Raw genomic sequence first — 24,289 nt, 5'->3', positions numbered from 1 at the left:
TACTTCCCCTCCCACCACCACAGCAGCGCTCCCCAGTTCATCTTGAGATGCCACTGTTCATTGTGAACAGCTTAGTAAAAAGCAGTGACAGGAAAGGAAATACAAAAAATGCTCAGAAGAAGTTTGATGAAGCATCACATTTAGAAATAAACGTTGTTAGCATGTAGTAGAGATGGACCTTTAAATCAGATAAGGGAACTGTATGTTTTTGTTCTGGGGTAATGGGATATGGAGCCCTTCATTTCCAGCTCATCAGTTCAAGCAAGACAGTTTGATAGTGAATGAAAATTGTTACCATGTGATGGCTGTTTGAAGACCTACATGAAATGAGGGGTTGGCTTCAGTGTAGTTGGTGGGAGCTCTGTCTATCAGAGAAACCACCTTTACTGCTTGCAGCCTACTAACGATTTCAGCATAGAGGCAAGAAATGAATGTGCTTGGAGAGCAACGCTGCCCTGGGAGGTAGGTCTCTCCCGAAGTGGGATGAGATTTGGAGTTGTCAGGATAATGTATTTTTTATTTCAAAGAAACAGTAAATTAAAACAAGACAGTTTGTCATTATTACAGATTTTAAGCTTCAGTTTCATCCCAGTTATACCAGTATGAATTAGAAGTCCCTCCACTAATGCTATTGGCATCACTTTGAATTTACTGTAATATAAATAGGATAAGAATCTGATCTGTTATTATTGCTGTAATGCTTATGACGGCTTACACGTCATGGACTTGGGTTCTGTTGAGTTATATCTGTTCCAGTCTTGGAAGATTTTAGTGCCATAAAACATCACTGGCAACATCATGTCATGTGGTTACCCATACCCAGAAAACTCAACAGAAAGCCTGTTCAGCGTTCCCAGAACTTCAAGTCTACATACGAGTCTAAGCGCGATGGATATCTGCTCCGTGTAGACACGCGCGCGCACAGTGAGTCTTTCACAAGTGCTCTGCACCTGCCATTAACGATAATGGGAGCAGTGTTAGATTAGCAAAAGTGCTTTTGAAAATCCCATCCATTATCCTTACCCCTGTCTGTTCTGATATCTCTACATCTTTATAACTCCTTGCAAAATTGCCACAAAAATTTATCAGCTCGGGCACAAAACCTACCCATCTGCCTTTTCTCTTGATGACTAGTGATAATGAAAAAGAACTAATTACATTTTATTTGCCCATTAAAAAAAATGACTTGCTGCAGACGATTAGGCCAGTAGGATTCTGGAAGGTCAAATCTCAGATGGAGTTTGAGAGACCATTCACAGAATAAAGACCTGCATAGATGCAATATGCTTATCCATAGCCACTTGACAGAAGAAAAAAGAGATGGAAAAGAAACAACAAGCCAGCCTTGCTACTATATCGACTACAGTTTCAAGCAAGATAAAATGTTGTCATTTTCTCCTGCACGTTAATAATGTTTTCAAAGGCTAGAGACGCTCTGCTGAGAGGACGGCAAACCAGCTGTACCATACCTCTTCATTACCCTGTCTTTATTCCAGGCATCAGAAATGTGTTCTGGGACCTGAAGCTGCAACATAGCAAAGAAATGCTGGTTTTGCAGGAAACTAGATAAATGTTTAAAGAAGAGATGCACAGGGCGATGTTTTGTACAGGTGGGAACGCTGAGGCCTCATCTGCAGATGAGCCTTTCAACTAATGTGATTCAGGCCCCTGTGGAAGAAGTTGGGGGTAATTACACCGGAGAGGTTTGTCACTGACGTCTTAAAGTCATTAAGCTCCTCAAGAGCTGAAATGGGGTTTAGCTACTCAACTCCCTCCAATATCAACAGCAGCCTCAGGACAAAGCATTTCTTTCACTTTGAAAATGTGACAGACATTTTTGTCTGAGCCGTGGAGGACAGCAAGGGTTAAGCTACAAACCAAATCATAAATAGTGATGGCTCCATCTGAATATTGTTTTCTTGTGGTTTTATTTTATTTTTTTTTACTGCATGGTCCACAAGCGACCCAAGAGGTGCCCTACAGTGAATTGTAAGGAGATATAATGAAACTGTACCCAGCTATGACTTCTCATTCCCTGTGATCTCTCACTGGATCCACCAGAAGAGTGAAGATGAAGTGACATTTGCAAGGTGCTCCCTACCCAGGAAGAAAAAGGCATTCAGGGACCTTCATGGATTTATAGAAAATTAAATCACAGCAAAATAAAACTCATGCTTTAATAGTCCAAATAGACAAAAACAAATGTGGGAAGCCAGCAGCAGCACCAGCGGAAAATACAGCAAGGTATGATCTCACAAACCAATATGAAGTAATAATACAAAATACCTTTGAAATTTATAAAGCGTAAAAGTGAATTTTCCTTAGAACTCACTGCAAAATGTTCAGAGTAACAGAGGCAGGTGAACATGGGACCTAGCGGCTTCTGCACCCCAAGTTTTGCAGCAGCAAAGGCACAGAGGCTCATGATCCATGCGTGGATTCCCAACTCCGGAAGCTCCCAGGGCACATATACGCAGCACAGAAAGCCCTCAGCTATGGCCGTGTTTATACAGCTCTTGGTTTTAAAAAGTGGCAGCTCCTTCATTCTACATATAGCCATAATATGAGACTGGTGCTTCAGACCAGTGAATGAATGTGCTGCTGAATTATCTCCATGCAAGTCTGAAAGTCCTGCGTCAAGGGATTACAGTAATTCATACACTTTAAGGCCAAAGAGGCTACTACGATCAGCTTCTCTGACCCTTTATATACATAGGCGGGTCATTCTGCCCCACCCCAGAACTGGATTAAAGCCTGCCTTTTAGGAAGATATCTCATGTATCAAAGACACTGATTACTTGATTACAGTGAGCCCAGCACTTCCTCCAGTAAGCTATTCAAATGCTTACTCACTGCTAGGAAACTGCATCTTATTTCAAGGTTGAATTTATCTAACACTGGAACTTGTTTTGCCTTTGTCTGCAAGGTTACCAATATTTCCTTCTGCCTTGTATGCTTTGATGTCTTCTCCATGTGCAAGTCCCTCCACACAGAGCAACAATCCATCTGAAACCTTTTCTCTGAACTGCTGCAGAAGATTAAACTTCCCATCCTAAGGTTTGTTTTCCAGCGGCTGGATTTTCCTTGTGTGTGGCATCCTTTGATCTCTTTCCAGTAATTTCACATCTTTTGTTATGTGTGGGCACCAACTCCAGACACAGAACTGTGGCAGCAATAGTGGGTACAGAAGAGAGACCACTTCCCAACTTTTGGGGTTTTCTACTTCTAAGGTTGGCAGTAGTCCTTTAGCAATAGCCTTGCACTGAGAACTCATGTTGAGACAATTATCTCCAGTGACCTCTAAATCCTGTTCTGAGTCATTGCTTTTCAAGAGTCTCCCAACCCGTAAGTATAACATGCTTGCTTTGTTCCCAGGGGTATTATCTTGCATTTTGCTGCATTAAAACACATTTTGTTTGATTGTGACCTTGTAGCGATGTGAGTCAGATCATTCTGTATCAAAATGATCTGGGTACGCTATTTACCACCATACCAAGCTTTAGGTGACCTGAAGATTTTACCAGGAGAGATTTAAACTACATTCTAAGACAATGATGAAAATGCTGAACAGGATTGGATCCAACAATCACCCCCAAGGGACCCCTCTAGAAAAAGCTTCAATCATGGATGCCTTCCAATTAACAAATTAATTTGGAGATCTGTCACTGAGTCAGATTTTAAGCCACCTCTGGTGTCCCTCAGTACTTCTATGCAATACAAACTTTTACATCTTTGAGACATTTTATGCATCCTATAATCACACAGGTGCCCTTAACGCCTCGGCAGGCAGTCTTGCCAAAAAGAAAACTTTTGCCAGACCTCCTTTGCGTAAAGCCATGAAATAAACACCTTTTGCGATCTCAGAGTTACCATGGGGTGAATCAAATCACGGCCTCTGTGAAAAGAGAGCTATTGGCAAGACCTTGCCACATCTGGTAAATAATGTGATCAACGGGTTGCATCGTCAGCTAAGAATCATGTAATCATAGAATAAGACTGGATGGGACCTCTGGAGGTCACCTTGTGAGCCCTGCCTCATTCCCTTCAGAGGGGGACAGACACTGAGAATGATCAGGGCTCAGCAAAAAAATGTTCCTTTTCTGCCATTTACAATAAAGCAGCTCCAATATATTCAGCTAACATTATTTTTTAGGGGACCAAGTCCATTTTGATCAGATAATCTGCACTCTGTATATGACCAGACAATGAGTTTTACTTTGAGATTACTGCAACTAGCTCCTTTCTTGTGGGTGGAGTTGGAACACTGTTTTTAGAAAGATGTTTTCTCTCATTTTTAAGATTGTAAATTCATCAATCCCATTAGTGAGCTCTTCCAAACACTGCCTTAGACTGTAAATTCTTTGGGAGCAGAGACTGCCTTTTTATTTTCTCTTCACAAAACATAAGAAGTTCCAGCACAACCCAATGAAATAAGCACAATTCTCATTAAAGATTTGATTCTGCAAAGTATTTTCAGCCTGTTCTCCATGCAAGCATTGTTCATGGAAGGAATTAAACTTTAAAGCTGTCTCTTTCTTCTTGGAGCAGGACCTTGGCCTAACAAGCATGACACTTGCTTAATGCCAGCTGGTTTTAACTAACTTTAAACACTCTCACTGTAGCAACTGGGACAGCTACCTTAGATAATGACAATAAATCTGAATGCTGACCTTATTCAGGAGCTTCATGAGATACTCCATATCATAACTGCCTTCCACAAATAGTCACCTGGATGCCAAATTTAAGACGACTTGGCTTTCAAACACTGCTTGTGACCCAATGACTTTCTGAAAGTCGTGCCCTTTGTCATAGAATCATACAACGGTTTGGGTTGGGAGGGACCTTCAGAAGCCATCTAGTCCAACCCCCTGCAGTGAGCAGGGACATCTTCAACTAGATCAGGTCACTCAGAGCCCCATCCAACCTGACCTGGAATGACGTTTAAATAGCACGCAAAACAATACAGCCACCCAAACCAACCAGAGGGTTTGAAAATCTGGAGCTACTGGGGTTGGTGTGGAGGATTCAGGGCCATCTTGCTTACTCTGCCCATCGGAGCTTCAGGTGGGCTGGAGGAGCACTATCTCATGCTCTCTGGAATTTACCATACAAGGAGTTGCAGGACCCAAGCCAAAGGTGTTTTTCTTCTCAAGAAAACAACAAATAAACCAAACCTGTTCCAGGTGTGTTATGATAGAAACAAAGTTGGAACGGTAAGCACCACATCTGCCAGGTGGTTGGCTAAATGGGACATGCTCATTTCCTCCCAAGCACGCAGGATGGGGCTGGCGCTGAGTAACTAAAGGGGTTTTGTGACTCTCTTCCTTGCCTGGGAGCCTTCACATCCAGGCTCTCCAGCTTCCCTGAAAGCCTCCTTTGCTAGGAATTAAGATCTTAAGGGACGCAACCAGCCACTAACTGATAGGAAAAACCGTGTGCCTACTGAACACCACTGCTTACTAGGAGAGGCAGATCTTTTGGCTTACTTCCAAACTATGATGAGATTAACATGACATATTCCCTCCCCAGAACAAAAACTAATTGTCACATTCACAGCCACTACTATCCTGCAAAATAATTACACTTCAGCAGCAATGGGTCTACTGTCTCCGCATTCCTTGGGTTGCCGCTGCACTTGCTGGCTGCAAAGTGCCCACAAATCCCACAGCAGTCTCATTCCTCTTTCAAGCCACATGCGGTCTAGCTTCCAAGTCCCTCACCCACCACCACGCAGCGCCAACAAGGTGTCAAGGATTAGAGTTTTTGTACAGAAGCAAAGGGCTGGTTTTGAGAGACTGCTTCTGCAGTAAACAAGATCAGCCGAGAGCTAATAAAATTTCAAATTAGCTGTGACTTTTCATGGCCCCACAATTGTGTTGGCTGATTTAATGGGCAGCGTCTTAGCTCGCTGAGATTGAATAATTGAGCATTTCTACAGAGTTATGGATGCTGCAACAAAAATCCGTCATGCTAACATCAACAACCGAATGCAAATAACCTTCAGCCAGAGGTGTTATTATGTGTTTAAGCAGATTCTGACAGGTGCTGCATGTCAAGTGTCGGGCTGGAACAGGCAGACTAAAGGTAGGGACAGACCTGCTGGTAGGCAGAGAGCATCCTGCGCACCGTGATGCACATCGGGAGCCCCGGACACACAGGCAGTCAGGAGGAGCTTTATTTGGGTAAATACAGGAGAGCATTTCCATGAGAAAACTCAAGGATTGCTCCTGCTGAAGATCATGAGACTTTTTACCACTGACTTCAGTGGGAAGAGCCTCTGTGAGAAACTGCAATAGGCAAAGCAAAGCTAGAAAGAAAAATAGCAATAAAACCCCATTGTCTTTCACGAGTATTTTCATTGCCAATGAAAGCATAAAATGCACTGATTACACAAATAATTGCTTCTCTCACCTCATCCAGTTCTTATCTTTCCCTCTTCTTTCTGTGCCACTCACCAGGCAGCTTTATCACTTCTTGTGGGGAGAGTGTCTGTCTTGTCCTGTGATGCTTTTGGATGTATTATTGGGAGAATTGGATGGGGAGGGTTTAAAATACAGATGCTCAGAGGTAAAGCTAACAAATCGTTAGTCTTACCCTTGAGCAAATCAGATTTCTCCCTTCCAGCTGCAGTCTAAACTCTGGTGACACAGGGACTGAAGGAATGGCTCAGTAGTACTGCACAAAAGACAAGTTATTGTTCATGTGAATGCTTGTGCTGATGAAGCTGTACAGCAGTAATGATATTCTGCCCTGGGTTGAGGACTGACACTCAATTTACTTCAATTGGATTTGGGGAATAAATAGGTTTTACTCCAGTGCTTTGCAGATAACAATTTTACCTGTTCAACATAAGAGTTGTAGCTTTCAGCCCTACTGTAGGGAACCAAAGGGAAACAAAACCCAAACGTAAGGAACAATAGCAATGTGCCTGTCAACCCCCTGTGATCATGTTTGCTCTTAATGCTCCCTTCGCTCTTTCTATCCCACCTGCTCTGTTTCGATTTCGCCTGAGTAAGGTTCTCACTGGTTCTATCCTGGCTAAATTAGGTTGCTGGCTGCCTGGGAAAGGAATTGCCCTCACATCTTTCTCTAAGTGCTCAGCACATGTTTACAAGTTTGAAATAATATCATCATATGTAATAGTAATTGTGTATTTGAATCACAGCACTCCTTGGGCTGTGCCGCAGAAGCCGAGCTCTGCAGTGTTAGTCACTACAGAAATACTCTGCAAAAAGTCCATCCTAATCCAGAGCTACATTCTTGTTTAACAAAACATCTGAAAAGAAAAAGAAGGGAAGAAGTAGGAAATGACAGAAAACACATGATAATCACCACTAGCTGGGCATAAACCAGAGCTATAATAATGTGTTTAGAGTCTGCAAGCTCACAGCATCCCCCATCTCATCATCGCTCTGGAGGATACAGTTGACGCAGCTGGCTTTATGGGTTTCATCCTTTCTCCAAGCAGGCTTTTAACAAAGGGACTTACACGTTGCACGACCAGCAAAGCAGCACAGAAGCCAGGCAGTCTCTGCCTGGAGTGATATTGATGAAGCTGAGCAAGGCATGTGTGTGAGGCCCTTCCCAGCAGCAGAGACCGGCATTCAGACAGAGCAGGAAGTATAGGTTGCTTAACCTGATCAATGGTCATGCAATACTGTACCCAAAACTGCCTCCTTCAGGAGCCAAAGAACCTCTCAAAAGTGATTCCTCTGAGTAAAAGGGACTCAGAGCTTAGAATTTTTTTGTAGGAGCAATAAGTTCACACCCTCAGCAGCTGAGACATCCTTGTCACCGAGGTCTCTCGCTTTCCTGGTAAGGGCTGCAAGTGTTAAGCTACTGCTGAAAAGTTTACCCTAACATATTCTGTTGACTGAATCCAAGGCAATTCAAGCAATCACCTGAGCACAGCTTGGAAAGTGGTCTCAGATAACTCAGATATAGGTGTGTTTCTCAAATCCTGACGAAGAGGGAAGTGGCCATGCATTCTACGCTCCCTCAGCACACTCAGGCAAAACCTTAGGTTTTAAGGGGACTTTCTGCCCCAAAGAGGAGGCAAGAATTTGCTTCAGGTGCTAACGCAGGCCTGGCAGAGCTTTCCTGAATTTCTCCATTGAGCATTGGTGCCCAAACTCTGTTCAAGCATCTGCTCAGGTGCAGAAATGCTTTGTGAAATGCGTGTCCAAGCCTGTCTTTTCTGAAGATGGTTCATGTCACCCTTTGCTACATCTGATACACCAGCAATGCCTCCTTCCCATCAGTAGCTTCCCGCATTTCAGCAGACAATGGTACATTTCATTCCCCGCAGAGGGCACTTTCATGGTTTCTTTAATCAAAGGCATTTCATTAAGGACTAGTCAAAAGCACCAGGAACTCTCCCAAGCTGTCAAGACAACCCACAGGCACCGCTAGACCCTCAGTTCACAGCACATCATCCTCGGTAACGGCACAACCAGCACCTGCTTCTGGATGCTGTAATGCCCGGGTTCACACCACCCTCCTGACAGCCCCAGTGCTAACAGCCGGCAGCGGGTGATGCTCAAGCGTTACCGTCCAACGCAGAATCAGCAAAGAGCTGAAACCTGAAAATGTGAACTGGTCATTTTGCTCCCTTACTTGAGGAAAGGTTGATTAACAGTCATCATAAAACAGAGAAGAAGCTGAGTGATTTATAACAAATTATACCAGCTAGCCAATTTTTTTCAGGTACCACAGTTTTTCCCATCTTTTTAGCAGTGCTTTGTGGTTCCTCCAAGATGACCCTGTTGTTTGACTGGATCTATCTGTGACGGTAAATGCTAATTTATGATGGCTGTTTTCCCAGGTGCGTTCAGATCTCAACGCTTCCCTTCATAAATGTAGCTAGCACATTGATGCATCATTTTTTATGGTTTCGAGGAAGCAGGCAGCTCCCACACCGTGCCCAGGAGACAATCTTCTTGTGCTATAAAAGTCTTGCAGGCATGAAGTAAAGGTTCATAACGGTGTGCAAAAAGAGAAAAGAAAATCTGAAAGCACCCCATCGCCTTGTCGGTAGCTCAAGCATTTGCAAAGGTGAAAGTTTGCGTGTTGGGGTTCTCCTGGATTCTTTACAATTCCCTTTACAACCCTGCTGCTACCTTCAGGTGTAACCCTACGCACTGGCAAAGAGCAATCAGACACCTGCCAGCTCCCTAACGCGTTATTTGGCGTGTGGTGGCCAGATGGTGGACACACGGGTGTTAAGAAGGCCAGTGTGCCGAGCCAGAATTTCTCTTGCCAAAGAGTTTAAAATGCTGCCATCCCAAAGCATTACACAAGTCTCCACCTCACTACAAGCACTACCCGACCCTCGAATGGGGCAAGCAAGACATGAAGCATTACTCTGTGGCGTTGCACCAATGGGCGCCATCAGTTAAACGAACAGCACCAATTTGCCTCAGAGAACCCATTCCTGAATTACATCGTTCCTGAAGGGAGAGCTGGTTTCTAGTGGCAGCGATAACTAATACTCGAGGCTGCACGGAACGGCAAAAATCCCGTGTGCGTGGGTTGGTGGCCCTGACCTGCTCCGGCGTTTGAAGGCTACGGCAACTTTTAGTTGCTCGGGCCCAGGAGGATAGAGAGGAGGACAGCGTAAGGATTGCTCCCCCTGGGAGCTCCTGGGTAGCATCTGGCGGAGCGTGGAATGAACTTGCAAAGGCAAAACGGGGCCATGTGTATGCTGGAACCCTGTGTTCGTGCCAGGCTAAATGCATTGCATGTAGCTGTCATGGATGGGATGGGCACTGAGGGCAGAAAAAGAGAAGAGGATGGTTTATTTTCTTTGCTTCCAAAGGAAGATCATTGACCAGGTGACATGTAAGAAAAATGAAGTTGCTATACTTCTGTGTAACGGCATGTTAGGAAAGGCCAGCATTATTCGACGGGGAAGATTATCTATCTCACTACCTACCCATCTGTCTATTTATCTATGTAAATTATCCTGCCGTAATCACTAACACAAGCCTTTGGAAGTGTTTAAATTGGAAGAGAATGGCAAATAACTGAACATCAACCTGTAATGAATATGAAGGGTTAGACAATATTAGGAACATTTATATTCCAGACATATTTTTCATCTGAGAAAGACTCTTGCATTTCCAAGTAAAGCAGATTCATTTTGGGCAGAGTTCAGCAGCTGTTTAGCAACTGAATTGTTCAAAGTAGGAAATGAAGGATGGGGTTAGTTCCTCTTCCCAGAGAACCAGCAAGCTTTACCCTGTCTGGAAGACTTCTCTACTCTGGAAATGGCCAAAACAACAACAAAGGCCCTCAAGTGAAGTTACTGTGTTGATCAGACAGAACTTTTAGACCAAAAAAAGCTATGTAGTTTAATATCTGTAATTGTCTCATGGTTTCAGGACAGTGGGGTGGATCCAGACAATGACAGGGTGAATTGCCAGCTCTCTGGCTCTCAGTATAGGGGTAGTCATAGAGTTAGATGATTTCTCCAGAGCAAAGGTGGGTAACACAGCTTTGCTGCCCAACAGCACATCTGTGAGACTGTGAAGACTATCCTCTCCTCTTCCCCTCCATTTTCCTGCACACTCTGCTCCTGATGGAGGATCCACAAATGAAACGGAGCCCCTATTTAGCCTATGGCATATCAGCCTGTCCTCAAGGTTTTGTCAAATGCCATTAACTCCACTTCTAGGACTTGTCACGGAAGATAATTTCCTTTGTCTTTTAAGCCTTCAAACTTCTTATTCTTCAAGCACATGAGAGAGCACTCAGTGTGGGGTGAGACAGGACTACTCTCAGGTAGTGAGTGTTTGCAGCCATGAATTAGAGAGGTTATTTTCTGCCAAAGAGAGGCAAGAAACACTTTTCTCAGATTGTTTTAAGGAAATACCTCCCATTTGCTGTAATGCAGGTGGCCTCTTAGGTCAAACATGCAGAACCCTAGCCTCTTACCCAGATTGTTAAAGCTCTGTCACTGCACTGTTTTCCCTTGACCGATACTGGTGATCGCCTGCTTTCAGTTACTTGCTACAACTCCTTTCAAGCTGACGGGCTTCGTGTTTAAAAGTGTAAATAAAGTGGACCTGGGTGTGAAACCTAAGTGCTAGTTTTGACAAATGACACTTGTGTGTGGAGAGGGGACAGCTCTCCGAGACACCTTTTACTAACCTGAACCGAGATTACATTTCACTGAGTCTCTCTGAGTGACTTCTGCTTAGCTTGTTATTGTTTAGCTGAACAGCCTCCAGCCTGAAGAGGCAAACACGCCCTGTAATTTGGTACCCATCTCCCTCAGGGTATGATTAGGCTGGGATCTGATGAAAAAGAATCTGACTTCAGCTCCCATTATCCCGAGGAATTTCCGGCTGCAGGGATCTTGATTAGCAGACACATGATACCACAGCATGGGAAGCAGCTTCCGATGAGCTCAGTCAGGCAGGGTGAAGGCCCCACCTCCCAGGGCACGAACGGCCCCACTGTGGTGTCTCAGCTTTGGGAGATGCTGCTCTGAGCAGAAAGTGACTCGATGGGCAGCAGTCGCCAATGAAAAGCAGGCACCTATGAGGTGATATCTGAAGTAGCTCAGAGACAAGATGCCCTAAATCTATTTCGCTCCATTGATGGTACCCACGGTGACTAGCTCAGATGTTTGACTTCTAAAGCATCATGAAAAGACTCCCATTTTCATTGCCTTCATTCATGTGCATATGAAGACAAACTCAGCAATAGCCCTGAAATCCTTTATGGTGAACCGTCAAATAAACCACCTTTCTCCAGCCCTGAGCGTGCATCACTGCAGAGACTCTCATAGGACCCCACAAGAGGCAAAAGCCATAGTGCTCCTACACATACTTCATGCTCTGTCAAAGAGACTGTTCAGGCCGACATCTCTTCAGTGCTCTTCAAAGCGCAGCAGTTTCCCGTGGTATGATGTTTGTGGTGACCAGGTGGCTGCATCAAATATGGGCGCAATTCTGCTTCCTAAGCACAGGTAACCAGTGCCATTTACTTGCCTTTGGATATCTGGGTAATCGAAAGGCAGCTGTCACACGTGAAACATATATATATGCTCTACTAGAGATCCAAGTTATTGTGAAGGGGAAGCCAGAAGCCAGCTGGGGTACTTCAGCATGTATCAGATGGTGCTGGACAAAAGGCAACAGACATTAAGTCGGAACATGGAAAATTATGATTAGATATTAGGAGAAAAATGTTTAGTATAAGGATGGTCATATACTGGAGCAGGTTGCCCAGAGAGGTGGAATCTTTCTACCCTTAGAGGTGTTCAAGGGTTGTCTGGACACAGTCCTGAGCAACCTGATGTAATTAATTAGACCTGCTCTGAGCAGGAGGTTGAACTAGACAACTGCTGGAGGTCCCTTCCAACCTAAATTAGGCTATGGATGTTCTTCAAGTGTCTCCAGCTGTCTTGCCAGAGCGACCAGCGTAACAACTAGGGAACAGGTCCAGAAGCAGCCTTTACCAGTCCATGTAACCATATTCAGACCCCTGTGCTAAACAAGGAACTCGGCCTTCAAAGTACTGCTGATGCCCCTACATCTCAGAGGTTGAAATTCTAGATTTGAGCCCACAACTACAGCACAAATGATCCATAAGCATGTATAGAAATCAACTCGAGAAGGCAAATGTATACATGTTCCACTTCCCAGCTGGGGAGAGTCCTTAGCAATAATGTAGCAAAACCAAAGGAATAGCACGGTGCATGACATGGATTATCCGTAAACTGTAACAAACACCATGTACATGTGATTTTTCTTAGTGTATCAAGAGTAAAGTCAACGCTCGTTTGTGGGCTCTGACACGACTAAGCTGTCGCACGGCAATATGTCACAACCTATCAGTTGCCCTGCTCTAGCTGTGTACGCCACCGCTCCACACAAGCTCACCAAATGCAAGTTAGCAGCTGATGTGCACTAACTTGTAAACATGTCGATGCCTTTTGTCTCTCCTGTCTACATCTGCTGTCCTGCAGGCTAGCAAGGCGACAAACAGCTCGCTTCAAGGTGAGGGTAGCCCAGTTACAAGGTCAGCACCTTGAAGCAGGAGACAGGAGGAGATGGCGTTCCACGACCTGCTCAGAGTCTGGCCATGGTCTTTTTGATGTTATATAGATGTGATCTACCTTTTATGTTAGGCCGGATTACTCCTTCTACCCTCTCTCTCCTTCTAAAAAGTTCACAGTGTTTTTTCCATGGAAACTGGGATTATCCTTGGCTCTATTTAACATACTTTTACACATCTGATGTGATGAACTTTATTGCTGCCCTGTGTCAGCTGTAAATAGGAGAGATGAGTACAGTGATATTTAGCTTCATGGAGGCAAAAAGCGACCTTTGTTTTACAGTGTGTACTCTTTGTATGGTTCTCCAAATTTTTCCATCTTTTCTAAAGGGATAATTTGGTCCATTTGCCATGCCAGATGTGCAGAAGTATTTTAAATATTCAATCAGAATCCCAGTTGCTGTGAAGCAGATAATCACAGCCTTGGCTTGGCTATTTTTATCTCTTTTTTTTTTTTTTTTTGACTGTACTGTTCTGGTGAATATGATAAAACAGAGGCTTGCAAAATGCAGTCTCCACTTCACAGTCTGGGTCCTGGCCCAGACTTGTGGTTTACAAAGCCTTTTGCTGAGTGACAACAAAACAAATTATGCAGTCTCCCTTATGCCTTAAATTTAATATCTCATCTCCTGCCCTCTAATTCAAACCTTCATACTGCACCAGGGTTTCCTTTGTAATGAGATAACTCTGAATATTAAGTTTGCATTACACAGGGCTATTATTCACATGCCTGACATCATTACATATGGAACTGTAATCAATAAAACATGGCTTGAGAGGGATTGGATGGCTTGTGGGCATGGGGATCAGTCACCGAAGCCACTAAGTTTCTGCAAAACATCCATCCCAAGTCAGTAGTGACCTACCAGAGAGCCTTGATGAAAACCTCAGGGAGTGAGGCCAAAGTTCAAAGAGTCAGGGGTGTTCTCGGCCTGAGGTGGTCCCGTCGTGTCACTGCTGAGCCACCCGGCTGGGGCAGAGTGACAGGACGAGTGCATAGCTGCTGCCTGCTCTCTGGAATATGGACTTGATTTGAGGATAAACAAACCTCCCTCTTCAGCCCTGGCACCCCAAGTCCAAATCCATTTCATTTGAATTCAAATCCACCCTGGCTGAGTCAGCCTGGCAGACTTCGCTGTCTGTTCTCCACCAGCTGTCAAAAACCAATCTGCCCTGCAGAATCAAGCCCAGCTGACTGTTCACTGGGCAAGGCTTATAGGCTCTGCGAAGCCTGACGTATCGCGTGTGCTCATATCCTACCTCCGTCGTTGTCTTTCCCATCGCCGCATGCCGTCTCCATGGAAGTATCGCAGCCGGCTCCTCTCCAGCCCAGCTGGCAGACACAGTGCCAGCCGTTCATGTCCAGCGTGCATCTGCCGTTGCCGTTACACAAGCCAGGGCATCCCTCTGCAAGGCAAACGGTCACACGTTCAAATGCACTGCAAAGACAAAGCAACATAGCCTGGAAAGGGGCTAATTAAGCAGCTTTTTCCTTTTGCCTTCAGTTTATTTCTCCACTCCTATTTGGTGTCTTCCCACCTGGAGTGAACTGTCCCAGTTCGGGACTGGGATGGTGGTGACCACTCAGTGGGCTCCTCGCAGCACAGCCTCACTAATTGGATCGAGGGAACGGTGAGCTTCAGGGAAGCAATGAGATTTTCCTGCTTTATTGGTTGTAAAATCCACCCTGCCCTCTGATCCTCTCAAAGCCTTTGCTTTGTAAGACCAAGATTTGGGGTTACCTAAATCGCATGTGGGGTTAAAGTTCCTCACACCCGGTGGGATAAAGCAGCTGGCTTTCAGCAATACTGAGACCTCAGACTGGTAAGTGGTCAAAGCTGGCTGGAAAGGGAAGGCTCTTCCTGCGTTAGAAAATATTTGGAGAACACCCAGTTTCTCTCCTGCAGCTATTCTGGGTGGGATTCATCTCATCCGGTTACAATTCATCTATAACGGAGATACCTTAAACTCTCTCTGTAGTCAGCAGAGAAAAAGACTGTCCCATGGCATAAATCCCCTCGTGTGTGTTAGATGCCCACACTGATGAGCTGACGCACGCTCTGGAAACACCCGTTTCTCTCCAGTGACTAGAGAGAGCCCAGCACAGAGGCAGGTGTTTCTTTTATAGGTGATAAAACTTAGGGAGGATGAACACCAAGCTCCCAGTCTGCTCACTAGGGTTTGGTTTTCTCACCTGGTGACCTCTTGCCAAGCTTTCCATCTATTTTTTTTTTTTTCCCTCCTAAGAAAACAGCAGAGTAATTTCCACAGTGAGCAGCAGTGTGAGGGAGGCTGCTCAGCTTATACACTTCTGGGGGCTTTTTGCTTGCAGAGCTCAAAAATCTTTACTGAGAAGCAGTCAGAAATATAAGCCACATTTTACAGATTAGGAAGCTGAAGTACGAGGGACTGAAGGGACTGCCAAGGTCACTCAGCAGGACTGATTATAGCAGGAACACAGTTCAGCCCTTCTGAGCCCCGTTTTAAGGCCCGCTCTATTTATATGGATGTTGCGCAATCCTGCCACATAGTTTGAGTTTCTCCAGGCCCTCAGCTTTGCGAGACAGGTTCGTCTGCGAACGAGAGTCACCCTGTCCCGAAGGGTTTCGAGCGATGGCGAAGGGGTGGGCGTCGTTGCAACGTCTGGCGGGGCGCGAGCCGCGCGAGGCCGGGCCCGAGGCCGCGCCGTCGCGTGTCCCGCGCTGCGGGCACGGCGTTCAGAAACGCCTCTGCTCAGGAACTGTTTCACGGCAAACTTAACGCCGTAAGATCGTTTACCTAACAAGGGACAGATTTACAGGGACTGAACGGAAAGAGAAACAAAGATGGTAAGAACGAGTCCTTTAAACGGATCTAAAATATATTTTCCATTTACAAACGTATTTGTTGTATTTCAGCCTTTAAGGTGTGCGTTCGGGGGGGGGCACATAATGTGTGTGTGTGTGTGGAGCATGCTTGTCTGTGTGCGTATTTTGGTCCTTATACACTATATCAGTATTTATATACTACAGAAGAACTATTTATAGGCAGGGCTACTTGAACTTCTCCATTTGAATACCCTGCCATCATTTCCTAGAACAGTGCCAAACTTTTAACCACTTAATCTGATTTTTTCCAGTGCTAGAGCTGATTTATTTGCTTCCTCCCTTTACCTACTTCCAGTACAAGCTGGAAGCATTCAGCTGTTTTGGAGAATGAGAGAGGAAGACGTGTACTACTTATTAAAATAACCTGCTAAAGATACATAGCTAGGTAGTTCCTACTTTGGAATAGAGAAATTCAGTAGAGAAATTAACTTTGGAAATTTCAGTTTGAAATTCAGTTTAGATGGAGCATCCTGATGGTAGAGATACAACAGTTTCCCCCTCTTTATAAACCTGCCTAAATTTATTTAGATGAAAAACCGCTGAAGAAATCTCACTTCATGTGTATTCTGCATGGCTCCATTAGAGCTGGGCTGGTGCCTCACCACTGATCACACCATGTTTTTACTGTTTGGCCTCTTTATAATCCATCCTAAAAAGTTCTTTTCTATCCTGAGGTTGCAGAGGCTGACAATGAAACTCTTTGCAAAGCTGCTGTGGTGTTGACCCGGGCAGGAGCGCAGTGAGAAACAAGAGCTGAGTGATGAGAAGTTGAAGACACCGCTGTAAAAGGAAGAGGGAAGAGGGGTTGGATACCCCTAGATTCTTAACCCAACAAGTAGTGTCTAATTCCTGGAGCAGGCTCTTATTTTCTGCAGTAGGAAGAAAATAGGTTTTAGGAGATTTTGCTGGGAGCTAAAGACTAAAAGTCTCCTGGGTTTGGTTCCAAGCCATGTAGGAACAAGTCTGAAACCTGGAAACAGTTTAAGTTAGGCCTCTAAGGTTTCACATGATGAAAATTCAGAGGGAAAAGAGGGATTTCATTTTATTGTTTTTGTTTCAATTATATTTTGTGTTTTATAATCTTTGGAACAAAAATCTCAAAAGCAAAGATCTAACATTATTAGACAGAAAAGATGCTGTAGTGATTGATCACTTCGTCTGAGACTAACAAAAGCAAATGATCTTCAAATGTCTCACAAGAGGAGTGTCCAGCAAGTATATAGGAAAAACTAATATAACTGTAAAAATTAGGAGCTGCGTGTGCTTTACTCTCCCAGGCTTAGGAAAGGGGGAATTTGGAGTGGCAAAAAATGGCTGAAAAAATAAGGATGGGAGAACCTCCTGCATCTGAGGAAATGTGAAGAGCTTGATTTGTCTACTTTAGCACAGCAAAGGCTGAAAAGACTATGATTGTTTTCCATAAATGCATGAAACAGATAAACAGTGAGAATAGAAAACAGCTATTTAAGCTAATAGAGAGAATAATGCTGGCATAAGAACAAATGGACATAAACCAAGCATGAATAAATTCTGGCTGGAAATTAGAAAAAAAAAATCATTTGCTGGGATCAAAGGAACAAAGTTTTGGAGAAGCCTCCCAGTAGGCGTATTAAGGGGAAGAAGCCTCACTGACCTATCCACAGAGCTTGGTAAATTTATATAGTTTTACACACTGGGGTTGCCCTTGACAGCAGAAGGCTGGAGGCTAACTGAGGAGAGTCCTTTCAGTCCTATGTCTTTGAATTTTGTGGGCAATTCGTTGTCTATATGAAACGTGTTTGAGACTTTCTGAATGGACTCTCATGATTTCCTCTGAACCTTTTTGATCTGGACCCACAGAAACTAAGTCACACCTCTCAGAAGGCAGGCGGACAGAGGGGAGATGAGAGACAGAAGAGAGAGAGAATCTCATGAGATTATACCTTCCCAAAGTGTCTATTTCTCTTCCTTGACTATTAAGGAAACCCAGCATGACTAGCTGAGATGCAAGCATCTAAAGCGGGATAACTCCTACCTGTAATGTCAAACTCCATTGTTTTGGCATCTTTCAAGTCTAGAAAGCAAATTTACCCCCTCCCATCACGCAGAGAGTCATCTCTGGCTCCTAATGAGATAAATCTCTTCCAAGGAGTCAGGAAGAACTGTTTCCTAATGAGATAAATTCTTCCTTACAGATCCATGGACATAAAAATTTTCAGGTATTAACCATTACATTACAAGGTACAGCACAGTATCAGTGCTGTGAGGATTAAATTGTACCTCTCCTGTGTCATGGGCGTTCTGGTTCTGGAAACCAGACAGTTTTCAATACCGAGAAAGGAAATCATTCATAGAAACGAACGCAATTAAACAGCAGCTGTCAGACTCGTAGCTTCAGAACGTTAGAAGGTAGCATGGATGTGTAGGCCAATGTATCTAGGAGAATGGGCCTGTAAATACTATTTCTAAACTGGCTTATTGCATAAAGACTCAGCCGTCACTAACACTACAGAGATAGGAAGGTACAGCATTCCCCATTCCAAGAAACGGTGCACTTCAAAGCACTTGACGAAAAAATACAAATATACTTCATCCCTTCCTTTCCCCCATGCTGGGGAATAAAGCAAAAGATCATCTTGTCTCCAAAGTGCTTCTCAATATCAACACAGCAGGATGGCTTAATCCTCACCGATTTACACCACCGTAATCTTGCAGCTCTGATTTCTCATAGCTAGAGTCACTAATGATCCATTATTCCTGTTTGTGTTTGTTAACTGTATTTGGGTGACGAAGAGAATTAAATATATGAATAGGGCTTTTTTGGGCGGGGGGGGGGAAGCCCTTTATGTGAGTTTCCAGCTGAAGCACATGAAAGCGCTGCTGAAAGATGATGCTACTGTGGGACATTCACAAAGATGTCAGGTCTGCCATGCAAGAGGCAGTACAGACCAGGGAAGCAATATAAAAAGTGGACTAGTTTTGAACTAGACAAGAAAAGAGTATCAGAGTCAAAGGAGGCTGTCACCAGAGTAAGAAATTACCCTGCCAATTTATGATTGTTGGTAAAATAATCTGCTTTTAATGATCTGTACAGTTAAGGCCTTCTCTAATTAGTCCAATTATAAACAATGTTCAATGGGATTTTTCTTCAAGCCAAGGCTCATTGCCACTTGAAATGGAACTCAAAAGATAACGCTATTATCTTTCCTCCACTGTCAATATGAAAGCACTGACGGATGTTGTAGCGAGTCCACACAGGCAGTGGCTGAGCTCTGAAATGAGTAGGACACGGCTGAACGCAACACGTGAGGATGCAAACACCTGGAGCCTGAGAGAACAGCTCTCAGTAAGTGACCTGCAGAAGTTCTGGACTCACAGGGAGCAGCAAAGCATCAGCTGATCCCTGCAAATGATGAGAAACCCGGTAAAGTGTCCTGAAAAACACTCGACTCTTAAACTACCACGACAACATTTTGTGATGGTGGGAATCCAGAAACCCTTAATCAGATGCATCCTGTAACGTGAAGATTAGGAAGTTACTTGCCAGCGCTCCTGTTGCTTGTAACTGTACAAAGGAGGGGACTGGCCGTGGTCAGACCCTGGGTTCTCACTGCTTCTCAGACTTCAGCAGCAGCCCAAAGAAGTCACCTTGCAGCCACCCCTGAATCCAAATGTTGTTCAGCATCTTTCCATTTCAGCCTACCTGTTTATATGCCTCGCTACAGTGTTAATGTGGGTGGTTGTTTTTTTTTAAAGAGCGAGACTGGATAACCAACAATAGAAATTAATTATGTTGATGTACCATCAGCTCCAACGGTACCCTGGATGGAGAAGCTCTCTCTAAAATCAGCACCTCTCTAATAGCAGGCACCACTTCTCATATTAAGCATTACCAGTGTTAATTAGGTTAGTTTAGAAGACTCCACTCCAATTCTAGTTAGAGCTACTTGGTTTAATCATGCTAATGTTTGCTATTGAAACTTGCCCTCCAATTTAGAGACAATTCTGCATCTTCGTTGACTTACTGGTTTATTGTAAAGCTGTAGGAAAGATTAAGCGGTGAATCAGGCTTACCCTTGACAACACAGGATTACTGGGAAGGGATTTCAACCAGAAAGACGTTAATTATTAAGAAAGCCAGAAGGCCATGAGTAATTTAGTTTTGAAAAATGCACACCATGCAGTTAGCCAAGTAAAAAACATGTACTTTTAATGTTTCAGCTATTGCTAATCTTTCCAAAAGAGGCCATGGATGGTAAGAGACAATCTTTTTAGTATGTTGCTTAACCTGTTACCGACTGAAATAGTCACTAAATACAAGGAAAAATGACAGCTACAGAAGACTTAGGAAAAAAAAACTGGGCCAGTACTGCATGGGCAAATTAGTCCTGGAGGTCCCTGGTCCCAGGCTCTGCAGGTTGATTTCTCACCTGTTTAACCCCCTGGTGCTTCTCTGCTACCTTCTGATCCAACCTTCTCCAATACACGTTGGGATGAAAAGGAGGAGCCCCAGGGTTTTGAAATGCAGAACACTGAGATGTGGAACATGAACAGGAGGTTCTGATCGCGCTCCCTAGTGATGGCCCTCATCTTCCTCTAAGGATGCCCCCACTATTACTTCTTAAGGGCACAAAAAGTGACCCTCTTTCCTTGACCTAACAAGGAGAATATACTTTTTTCTCCTAATTTAAAAAAAGTCAAGCATGTGTTACTGACGCTAAGCAATGAGAGAAAACTAACTACTGCTAAACAATCCACTGATCTATAATCAGGGGTCCAAGGAGAGCTACCAGTTGCTGGATTACACTGAGGATGAAAGTTGTCTTATTTAAACTGTGGACATTTCCTTAACTTTAATATTTGTTTGTCTGTTCAAAGTTTTTCCCTCTTTGCAGTTGTACTTGACGCTGCCTTTAAGCGTCAATGGAAACAGAAGAGAAATATCAGACTGTAAATTCATCCAGAGAAGTGAAGTCAGTAGGGCAACTGTGTTTCTTGTCACACCACAAGAGCCCTATATGGCAGAGACTTCATGAAGTGTTCACCAGACAAATATTTTGGCATATCTGTCCTTCTTCATCAGCCTCTCACAGCTGCTATTTCTGATTGCTCACAACCTGAAAAGGAGGGCAATGCTATGGAAGAAACTGATTTGTTCAACCTGATTTTTTGGTTTGTTTAACCAGCAAACATACGATGCTGCGTGGTGTCAGCACTGTGCTGCTGTTAGTGTCAAATCAGCCATGTAGAAAGGTATTTGTGTCCAACTCAATCATATGTATTGTCAGATTGCTGTATTTAACTAGATGTGCGCTATTTCAGTATTTTTAGAAAGCTAAGTGCATTGTGGGCCTGTTTACTTCTATTTAAAAGTCCTAAATTAAGTTAGCTCATTGCTCTGATTAATAAACAACTAAGATTTTTTAAGATAACAGATCACCTCTATTCTGTAACAGTTCAATTCCTTTCCTTCTTCACTGAAGAAAGACCTGGGTCCTAGACTTGCTTTACATTCGCATATCAGAACATAGGGTTGGATTTCGTTGTCGTGTTCATTAATATGACGTCACTAATTTTGGTAGATTTCGTGGATTTATACAACCAGAGGCTTTGAGGTCATAACATTTTTGTATTAAGAAAAAAGAAAATATCGTTACTCAAATTTCCCACGTAAAACACTGCAGTCGTGGATCAAAAACATGAAGACTCCACACGGAAAGTGCACTCACCTGCTCGTTACAAAATGGATCCTAGACATTTAATTAAAACACATCACTGCCGTATTCACGGACCCTTTTGTTTCCTCCTGACTTGCCTTACCTGGGTAGGAGGGGTGAGGATGAGAGATGATTTGGAGGGGAGGGCAGGGACAAGGGGACGGGTAGGAACACTGATACGATGTTAACACAGGGTCACAGCACTTACGGAGGTATTTCCTGCCTAAATGACTGGAAAGTTCACCCTTCCAGACATTAGGGAGCACTTTGGTGACAATGAGGAAGAGATGCAACCTCAACACAGCATGTTCATGGTGCATTTTTTTAAAAGAAACACAAAGACAATAGGAAAAATAGGAAGGAAGAGCATACCTTTCACTACCTTATCCAGATAGTGAGCTTGGGAGATAAAAGACAGGACATTTAAGGTAGGATTGAATAAGTGCATTGCGGCTTACTACGAGACTGTGCAGGTGCTAGAAAGGCAAAGGAAAGTTCGCTGTGATATGAACAGAAAAACCTTAATTATGAGGAGAGAAAAAAGGACGAAGGGTGGAGCACAGCCCTCCTCAGTCAAAGAGCTCAAGAAGGCTGTGTTTAGGCATCCAGTCATCTTTGCTCATTAAGATCAGGAAGAGAAACAGGAAAGTTTTATATATATTTATGTGTTTATATATATATAGGTATATATATGTATAAATATATATATATGGCAGAATATTGTAATGCTCTGCTCATTTGCAACAGTCTACTTCTGGTTTGCTGACTGCTTTGCTTTTCATTAGGAAAAACAGAGTAATTTGAAAGTGCTCCACCTCACCTGATTGTCCTGTATTTTTCCGCACAAAGAGGCACAGTTCTGTGACCTTACCAGACTGGGAGAGGATTTTCCCTGGATCTTCTTAAAGGTAATACATTGCATTTATACAGCATCCTCTAGCCCCAGATCAAATTACTTTACAAATATTAAATTAACCTCATGGCAGCTCTACCAGATAGGTAAGTATTAATATACTCATTCCAAGGAGGGCTGAGGAAAAAAAAAAGTAAGTTACAGGTGTAGTGGGAAAAGTCATGTGCCCAATTCCCATGGAAAACCACCTCCTAATTGATTTTCTGGGGTCAAACAGAAAGTTGGTGGCAAAGACACGAGCAGAAGCCGGGAGTCCTGCCTTGGAGAGCCCTCGTGCATGCCAGCAGGCGGCACTCTCTGTCCTAACAGCAGCTGGCCTTTATTAATAAATAAGAGGCTCCGAGTCTTGCATTCCTCTCTTTCATTACCTGCTTAAACGTTATTTCCCTTGTTCTTTTGTCTGCTCCCTGCAATCTCGCTCTCAGTTGTGTCCTGGTGCCCTTTTGAAGAGGTTTTTGTTTCAGGTTTGTTCACGCAGCCCGCCCACCTGGGAGGTCACAGCCCTTGCAGGAATTATTCTGCCGTCCTGTGAATCTAATGGACCTGTTGAAGCACTATTGTAAGTAGTGGTTAGCACTGGGAGGACCGGAGCTAACCTAGTGTGGGGCAGTTGCGAGCCTTGGGAATGAGATTAACTAATCAACGCAGTGTCGTGGCAACGATGCAAGACACGGCATCACCATCCACTTGGACGGTGGCTGAGCCTGGGAACGTGTCTCCTGGATTTTGATATCCAGAGCAGCCCAACCTGTAAATCTGGGGGGCAGTCACTGTGCAGATGATGGCAGTGGAGGCAGTGGCCTGTACCAACCATATGTCAGCTGTGTGTCAATGTTTTCTCGTAATTTGAAAAATAATGGAGGCCTTCTATGGGAACATTCCATGGTAGCATGAATCTTTCTTCTCTAAACCTGTATAGTCTCATTCCCATGCTATACTTCTGGCATCAAAATACCATCTTATTATCTACCGACACTCCTTTGGAAAGCCGGTGGGCATGTAGGTCATGATGAGTAACTATGGAGGGGGTCAGAAGGCACTGCACTCAGCTCCATGTCCTGCCCCCCTCCTGGAAACCACTGTCCCTTCAGATGTGCTATGAGGGGAGCTCATGTGAGCATTTTTCAGACTGAAAGCCCTCTCATTCCACCACCCTGAGCTAATTTGGTTTGTTTTGTCTGAAACACTTAGGGAAGGACAACACGAGCATTTCCCTTGGCTCATAGAGAGGGAGGGAGGGAAGGAATAGAGAAGTGAGAGATCCTAGGGGTAGGTCTTTGGGTAGAACTTCTCCAGCACACTCTCCTTCTTCATTTTCCAAATATTCTTTTTCCCTTTATCTTCCCCATGGGGTGAAGCGGACAGAGCCTCAGTGAAATCACTGCAGTTAAACTGAGGTCATGTAAATTTGAAGGAGAGGAGAAAGTAGCCCTTCATTGCTGAACCAGCGACGACACAAGAAGTTTATGCCACAGGGGCAGGGAAAAGCCTGTCTTTGAAGTTCATCTGTGCTTAATATTTACTGTCAAATTTGCTGCCGAACTACTTAATGCCAGATTACCTTCAGCTTGATGCAAATTCATGTCAGAAGTAAGCAGCCAGCACATGTTTTCCACTGACTGCTACAACCACGGCCGCCTTTTGCCCAGAGGAACCCACCTCAACCAGGCAGGGTGGGTGCCAGCGGGTCAAACGCAGCTCAGCTTCCGCTGCGGATACACCTGGGCGCTGCAGCGAGCTGACTATGC

At 44.1% G+C, this 24,289-nt stretch overlaps 1 protein-coding gene across 6 annotated transcripts in view; it reads right to left on the bottom strand.

The window, feature by feature from the left end:
• Positions 1–24,289, bottom strand: part of TENM4 (teneurin transmembrane protein 4) — a 607,970-nt gene that overhangs the window by 99,321 nt on the left and 484,360 nt on the right. For all 6 annotated transcript variants that reach the window (XM_064441474.1, XM_064441478.1, XM_064441476.1 and 3 more), the window contains one exon: positions 14,326–14,472. In XM_064441474.1, the coding sequence (XP_064297544.1) occupies positions 14,326–14,472 (147 nt within the window). The remainder of the gene's footprint in view (positions 1–14,325; positions 14,473–24,289) is intronic.

The sequence above is a fragment of the Phalacrocorax carbo genome, chromosome 1 (genome assembly GCF_963921805.1).
Source record: "Phalacrocorax carbo chromosome 1, bPhaCar2.1, whole genome shotgun sequence".
Taxonomy (NCBI): Eukaryota; Metazoa; Chordata; class Aves; order Suliformes; family Phalacrocoracidae; genus Phalacrocorax; species Phalacrocorax carbo.
This window is presented reverse-complemented; position numbering and strand designations above follow the sequence as displayed.